The 7,693-nt window shown below is 50.8% G+C and overlaps 1 protein-coding gene across 1 annotated transcript in view; it reads right to left on the bottom strand.

The window, feature by feature from the left end:
* Nucleotides 1-6,541: 6,541 nt before the first annotated feature.
* The window catches only part of Irx3 (iroquois homeobox 3), a 5,655-nt gene continuing 4,503 nt past the window's right edge, over nucleotides 6,542-7,693 (bottom strand). The window contains exons 5-7 of the mRNA XM_010629963.2: nucleotides 7,649-7,687; nucleotides 7,420-7,486; nucleotides 6,542-6,983 (exon numbers count right to left, since the gene is read on the bottom strand). Of these exons, the coding sequence (XP_010628265.1) occupies nucleotides 6,929-6,983; nucleotides 7,420-7,486; nucleotides 7,649-7,687 (161 nt within the window). The 3' untranslated portion in view covers nucleotides 6,542-6,928. The remainder of the gene's footprint in view (nucleotides 6,984-7,419; nucleotides 7,487-7,648; nucleotides 7,688-7,693) is intronic.

Below are 7,693 nucleotides of genomic sequence, written 5' to 3'. Positions count from 1 at the left end.
TGAGCCAGGACAGTCTCACTCTTGCTTCCTGGACCTTTGGAAGTGAGGTCTATGTTGCAGCACATACAAATGCTCTGTGAGTGTTACACTTTGGATCCTAAGTGCCTCCCCAAAGGTTTGTGAGTTAAAGGTTTGGTTCTCAGCTGATGGTGCTATCGAGAGCCAGCAGAATCTTCCAGAGACAAGGCCTCTGGACGGTGGGAGGAAGCGAGTCACTGGGGGGTTTGACCTGGAAGGAGACATGGGACCTCAGCACTTCTTCTTCCTGCTGCCATTCGGGGAATAGCTTTGCTCCACCCTCTGTTCCCATCATGACATGTTGCCCAAAAGCCATGGAGCCAACTGATTATGGGTGGAAATCTCTGAAACCATGAGCGAAAATAAATCCTTCTTCCTTTTTTCTTTTTTTTTTTTTTTTTGAAGTAGGAAAATTTTATTGAGAAGAGGAAAGCTTCTGTCTAAGAGACACAGAAGAGGGACCAGAAAGCTGTGGGTTGCCCCAATCCTTCTTCCTTTTAAATTATTTAACATGGGTATTTTGTCACAAGATACAAAGCTAACTAACAGTATCTGTGGGTGTCCAATGAATGAATCATTTTTGATGCCAGAGAAGTTGGTATCTGTTTGTCTCTTTCTTCTCCCACATGCATTTTAGTTGCTTAAAAACAATGGGGGAGAAGGGGTTTTTGTAGAACTAATACATTAACATAGCCTAAAAGGAGCATTCATCCTGCTGTTGATCCCGTGCCACCAGATCCTTCCCTTGAGGTACCCACTCTTACCAGCTTCTTACACAAACAAATGTAGCACACATATGGAGTCTTCTGCTTTTTCTTTCCTTCACTCCACAGAGTGAATGTTGCTCTATGTTTCTGAAAGTTTCTTGACACCCTTCATCCCCTCTGCGCCCTCGCCCTCATTTGCGAGAGAGATAAAGGCCTCTTCCCCCAGGGGGCTCTAAACATGAATAAAATGCAGGGAAAGTGCTTAGCATAGGATCTATCAAATCATAAGCACTTACTTAATTCTATTTTATTTTAAGCAGGGCAAGGAAGTAGGAGCTAAAATGGCCTCCAGGGGCCACTGAGGCTGACACCATTTCCTGTGGGGATGAGACTTCCTGTCCATGTTTGTCCACAATCACGAAATACTCACTTCCAAGAAAGAAAAGCAAACATGTGGACAGAGAAAACTTCAAAGCTGCCCTAAGAAATAGCAACGGAGCCCTGCTTCTATCAAGCAAACCAGGCCACTGACTCTCCTCTCCTCTGCAGATCTCAACAGTGCCCAGGTCAACACCATCTGGCCCAACACCTCAGTGCCCAAAGTGGGACCAGAGGAAAGAGTATGTGGGGCTGGCTCACATGGAGCCTCCAGATTCCATGGTACAGTGATAAATAATGTACAAAGCTCAGCGACGGAGGCTCTGTGGAGTATGGGCCTCTTATTCCTGATGTGTGAGGTAAGGTAACAAATCTCCTCTGCTAGATGTGTGGAGCTATGATTCCAGGGGCAAAGTGAGGGCTGGGCAGGCCACATGGGCCTCAGCCTGGTGAGAATGTCAGGGACCCACCATCCAGGCATGGGGCCTCTACCCCTTGCTAGCATTAATCCCTTTCTCTCCTCCTGGTCATCAAAATCCCATTAAAAAAATAACATTACAATAATAGTAACATTATTTTAATCTACACACATTTTTACCATCATTTAAAAGCTTGTTTTTGAGATTATCATTGGAAACTCTCACTATCTAAGAATTATCAGAAAAAGAGAGGAAAAGAAGGGAGAGAGAGAGAGAAAAAAAAAAGAGGCAGCCACAAGAGACGGGGAAGCTCTGCTTTGCTGCTTTGTCAGGGAGAAGAAAATAAAGAGAAATCAGCCCAGCTTCAAAGGGCGCATTTCCATAATTGCCCTGTAACTTTGGCAAAATAAATCTGAGCGGCTGAGAGAAGCACAATCTGCCAGATGAGTGCACTCCAAAGGCCCCGGAGGGCTGCAGCCCACTTGTTAGAGGCCTAGTGCAGTGAGAGAATGCAGGGCTTGCCACCCGGCACAAAAGCCATGAAATCATGGCCTTCCCAGCCAGGCTGGCTGGTCAGACCTGACCCTGCCTTTGTCTCTCTCCTGCTCCCTGACATGGGAGACACACACACACACACACACACACACACCCCTCGGTAAAACAAGCAAGCGAGTAAATAAACAGATGCATTTATGTGCAGAGAAAAACTGGCAGCAGCTAGGGGCTGGGGGTAATTTCAAGGCAAAAACCACTGGACTCCAACTTTCATCTTCGAGAATGTTTGTCACCTACCCCTGACATCAGTATCCAAGGGAGAAAGGCCCAACTTTGCAGACATGCATCCTCTTTGGGGCTGGCTGGTTCCCTTTCACCTTCAGGTGGAGAAAATTCTGCTGACAAACCTGATATGAGCTCTATTCTGTCATTTTCCCAGGTATGATGAGTTTCCTGTTGGCTCTCTCTCACCCTTACTTCCTTCTTCCAAGGCCAACTTTTTAAAGAACAAAAATGTTCCACTTAGCACCCCGTTTTAATATTTCTCTTGACATAGCTGTGGCTTCTGGGAGAAAACACTTCTGTGACCACCCAGACACTTCTCCATCCTCAACGCCAGAGGTTCTCAACCTCAGCACTACTGACATCTTGGGTTGAATGATTTTCTAGTCTAAGTACTCGCCACATCTGACTTGATGGCTGATGAGATCAAGTGTGTTCACAGTGGTCACTGTAGGCTGGACTGGGTCATTCTTTGTGGTGGAACATTGTATGGTGTCTTCTAGGACCTTCAGCAGTGTCCCTGGCCTATACTCCCATAAGATTTCGGTAGCACCCCAATTCTAGTCATCTCCAGACATTGTCAAATGTTTCCAGGGTGAAAGGAGAGACAGCATTGCCTAGATGAGAATAGACTACTCTATTCCCAAGACCTCTCCCAGCTGTGCCCTACCTGAGGAATGGATGCTCTTACAGTGGTTTCCAATTCATGCAGAGGGAATGGCCTTCAGAGGGGCTAGGACTTCCTCAGAGGAAAGCAGCAGCCACATCGAAGCTAGGTTGGTCACACACAACAGATTGCCATTTTTAATGTGGTCAAGGTAGCCTGCTGGGTCAGATGACAGTGGCCAATTAGAACCAAGAGGAATATCCAGAGAACATGAGGGGCCCCTTAACCCCCACAATGATCTTTGAACCCACTCTTCTCTACGCCTGATCCTGGATGTGGTTGGATTTGTAAAAATGTTTGCATAAATTCATCTAATACACTCTTCCGTTTTCCAGATGTCGAAAGTGGGGCCTAGAGACAGTATGAGACTTGTCCTCACTTAAAGCAGAAGTAAGTGTAAAACACCTGCAGTTACCCACTTTTGCCGCTTATGGGTAGAGAGAACCTGCAAAAAAAAAACAATTCTAGGTTACAGAGGACATTTCTAGAAGGACACAAACATTTAAACCCAAACACAGTCACTGGCCAAAATTCTCAATAATAAACCAAACCAAATCAAACCACACCAATCAAACAAACAAATAGGAAATGAGGTCCACTTCCTTTCTGTGGAAGCAGTCAATCATTCTGGCTAACTTTCAAGAATAGCAGGGCCTTTGGGCTGGCCTGGTCTCCAGATCCCCAGAGAATACCAGCCCAGTAGGTGCAACTGACACCTCCTCACTCTTCACCTGGCAGGTTAGTGGTCCTCTGTGCTCAGCCTCTGGGCCTCCCTTCCATGGTACCTTCCTCCTCCTCCTTCCCCTGAAAACATTCAATTGGAAACCATTATGGTGCTGGTCCCCGAGGTGGATGGTCAGTTAGGGAGATCATTTTCTTTTCCTCTGGCTCCCTGGTCCTGTGATGCAGTTCCCCCTCCCCCAGCTCTGTGCAGATAATGAGGGAAGCAGCCGCACAGCCCTTCCTCTGACCTAATTGATTATCCCTATACACCTTGAGTGCTTTGCATAACCAACCCAGACAGCAGAAACCCCTTCCTGGCGGGTGATTGACATATTTTATTTCTAATTGAAGCTTAATCAGAACCATATATACCCATATTCACTCTCCCCCCACTACTTTTCTTTTACATTTTAAGGCCCAGCAATAAGGCATAGAGGCAGTTCTTGGAGTCCCTGGGAAGGTGAGGGCTGAGGGGGAGAGCTTGGGAAGACAAGAAATTAGACTGCTGTCTCTGGGGAGATGCCGGAGCCGTGAAAGGGAGCGGCCTGCTCTTCCTTCTCTGCTGAAAAGCTAAGACGATCTTGTTTTGATGAGATGGTCTTCCTGGGGTCGATTTGGGGCCATTTCATGAACCCAAGTCTTGTATGGGATAAGAGAAGACATCCCCCACACGAGTCACACCCAGATTTATGCCAGCTCTCCCTGGTACCTACATGTGCTGCTCTTGCAGTGGGGTAGAATTGATCATTACCCCTGGAATGTGATGGTTGGAAAAGCTGACTTAGTTTCCCCTGGCAAGAGCCCTGTCGCCCTTAATCGGACCTCTCCCAGTTGGCACAGCCTCTCCATGTCCATCTCATTCCCTGGGTGGGTGTTCAGTGAGGACAGTTAGCTGCTTAACTTCTGTGGTTGTGACCATGTTCACAGCCCTCCCCTGCTGGGCCACTGCCCGGAAGTTGCCTTTTTCCCCTGGGTTGAGTTGGGTTTGCAGAGGGCCAGGAGCTGCCCAAAGGCAGACACCCCATCTTTCTGGCTAAAAGGAGGGTGTGCAGGACACTGCTGGAGAGTTTGCGGTGGGGTCTGGGATTTGGAAGGCTGTGACATAGTCAGCACAGGGCATGCTTTGCTCTCACCATCACCACCATCACCTGCCAGGAAGGCAGCATTGCCTCCACCCTTTAGTTGAGAAAGTAAAGGCACAGAGAAATCAATCCTCTGCCTAGTTTCCCAGAAGGTAAATGGGGAGCTGGGTAAGTCTGTGAGGCTGCACTGGGGAGTTTCTAGGGTGTGGATCTTGTTGAGAAAATCATGGTTCTAGCCTCAGCCTGGTCTCTGGTCCCAGCCTCAGGGTCGTGGACCACACAGTTGAAATTCTCCCACCACGGTCAGAGCTGGCTCCACTTTTCGGGGTTGCTGCATGCGTGGATTCAGTGAAACCTCAGTTATCACTTGCAGCCTGGGAAGGAGCTGAACCCCAAAGACACGGTGGACAAAAGGGCGAAGAGGAGGAAGACGCCCAGACGTCTCCTGTGAATGGGAAGGGACCAGGGGAGCAGCGAGGCTGGCTGCAGGTTGCCCTTGCCAGGGGTCCGCCTCCACGTTGCCAGCCCAACGTAGCTGACGCCCAGTCCCCACTCACCCCTGGCAGCGGCGCTCCAAACGCCCCAGCCTCAGTGCAAGTCCCGAGGGCCGCGGCGCTAGCAGCTCGCCACACTGTCCAGCTCCCTCCGAGCCTCGAAGGTGGACGGTATCACTCTGGGCCTTGCTCCGTGGCTTCGGGTGTACGAGCTCTGCCCACACCTCCTGGGAGCCTGAGAGATGGCCCCACACTGGACGTCAGGCTGTTTACTACCGTGGGGAAGAAGAGTGCAAAAAGATGCCCACATCTGGTGCCCCGAGGCGTTTCTCTCCTAGGCATCCCCCACAACGACTTCAAGTCAAAGGTGGGCAAGACTGGCTGGGGAACTCAAAGAGGAAAAAGAGCAAGGACGGGCACCACGCCGGCGGCGGAGCCTGGCTGCCGGGCCGCGGAGGTGAGGAGCAGAGCGTCCCTTTCGTCCTGTAGAGGGAGCTCCAGCCCCAAATTTCCCGGTTCCCTCCGGGGCCCATCCACCCCCGCCCGCATCCATCCGGAATCAGGCAGCGAAGGTGCAGCCGGACTTCACGAAACCCGGCGCGGAGACCTTGCCGAGCTGCTCCTTCCAGGGCACAAAGGCAAGAGGGGAGAGCCCTCCACCTGTCCACTGCAGCAGGCGCACGGCTTTCCTTGAGACGGATTGGTATCCCAGGCTCCTCTCGCCCCCACCCCTCAATCCTAGCCTCTGTAAGGAGGGCGCAGCGCGTTGGAAAGGGGCCTCGAAGCTGAGCCTGCACCGCCCCTTTTACGTAAAACTGAGAAGACCTCGACTGTGCGCGTGAAAGAATGGGAGCCGGGAGAGATGGGCAGCACCTCCCGGGAGAAGCCCCCGTGTCCACACGCTCCCTGAAGTCTTTCTGCTGCGTCGCTAGAGAAGGCCCCAAGGCCTTGCTGCGGCTTCCTCAGACCGGCGGCGGGTGGGACCCAGCTTCCCAGCTCTTAGCAGGGAATCTCAGATTTCTCCACGCCGCAGCCTCATCTCCGAGACGCTCGAAAGTGCTCCCACTGCTTCACCCCCAGTGGTGTCCCCATTCCCGCCACATTCCGTCCCTTGACCACAGGTTCGGGTCTCACTCGTCCCTTCCTAATGGTTTGGGAAATTCTTCAGAATTTCAGAATTCCAGAGGTGGAAAAAACCAACAGAAACCAAAACCAACCCCCAAAGAACCACCAAACAGAGCCACCCCTGGGCAGACAGGCCGGTTGTATAGTCAAAGTGGCAACAGCTCATTTATTTAGCCAAAAATAGATACTTTCTTGTACAATTTGGTTCACACATATGTACATTTATCTGTATATACAAAAATGTCAGATATGCTTATTCTCCATGAACACCCTCCCCCCCATCAACCGAACAAAGCACCTCACAGTCACATCGAATGTGGGGTGGCACAGAAGCGACTTGAAGTTCGAGGGGGACAGGTTTTATTTCTTTTTCTTTCTTTTTGTTAAGTTCTCTTTTTGGGTATTCATACACGGACATGCTTGCAAGTCGTTAACTATACAGAGGGATTTTTTTTTTACAATTATTACAACAATTTAAAATTTCTTTCGTCTTTCTTTCCTTTCTTTCTTTTTTTAAAAATTTTTATTTTTAAACAAGCTAGGATGAGGAGAGAGCTGATAAGACCAGAGCGGCGTCCAGGTGGTTCTGGGCCCTGGAAGAGAGAGACAGTGGTAGCAAAGAAGGTGAGATTTCAGGAGGCCGAGGCCACCTATGGCCAGGAGACCCTGCCTGGGACTAGAGCTAGGGGCAAGGAGGCATCTCATTGAGCAAAACAATGCTCAGTTGTGGATGTAGGAGATGAGGTTTAACCAGGATTAGCAGTAGGCATCAGGACTGAAGTCTAGGCAGGAAGGCGGTGGGCACCACAGACCGGCCCCTTGCTCCAGGGCCCTCTTAGGCCCGGCAGGCTCGGTAAAGCCAGCAGTTTGTGAGTTTGCAAGAAGCGAAGGATTGAGTTTTGTCACCCTTTTAAAAATGCTTCCCAGCCACGTTCCCCCTCGAGGCAAAAGACCACGGGTTTGGCTCCGCTGCTTAGGGTTCCCTCTGGCCGATCTCCCCGCCCCCTCCTCAAGCTCCGGGTCTCTTACCGCCTGGGCACGGGCTGGAAAGCTGTCTTGAGTAACTTTTTCTCCACTTCCAAGGCACTACAGCGATCTGGAGGAAGCGAGGGTAAGAAAAAGGAGGGCCTTTAGAGAGCTCGGCTCAAGCGCTCAGGGCCGCAGGGCGCAGAAACAGAGAGGAAAGCACGCGGTCCCCCTGGCAGCCCCAGCGCGACCCCCAGACCCCCTCCCTCTGCGCCCTGGGGGCCGCAATCACCTGTTCCGCCCTCCGGCTCGGAGGGTCGAGCATAGGCGGCTGCCG

This window comes from Fukomys damarensis, unplaced genomic scaffold, assembly GCF_012274545.1.
Source record: "Fukomys damarensis isolate Sample0158 unplaced genomic scaffold, DMR_v1.0_HiC HiC_scaffold_32, whole genome shotgun sequence".
NCBI lineage: Eukaryota > Metazoa > Chordata > Mammalia > Rodentia > Bathyergidae > Fukomys > Fukomys damarensis.
This window is presented reverse-complemented; position numbering and strand designations above follow the sequence as displayed.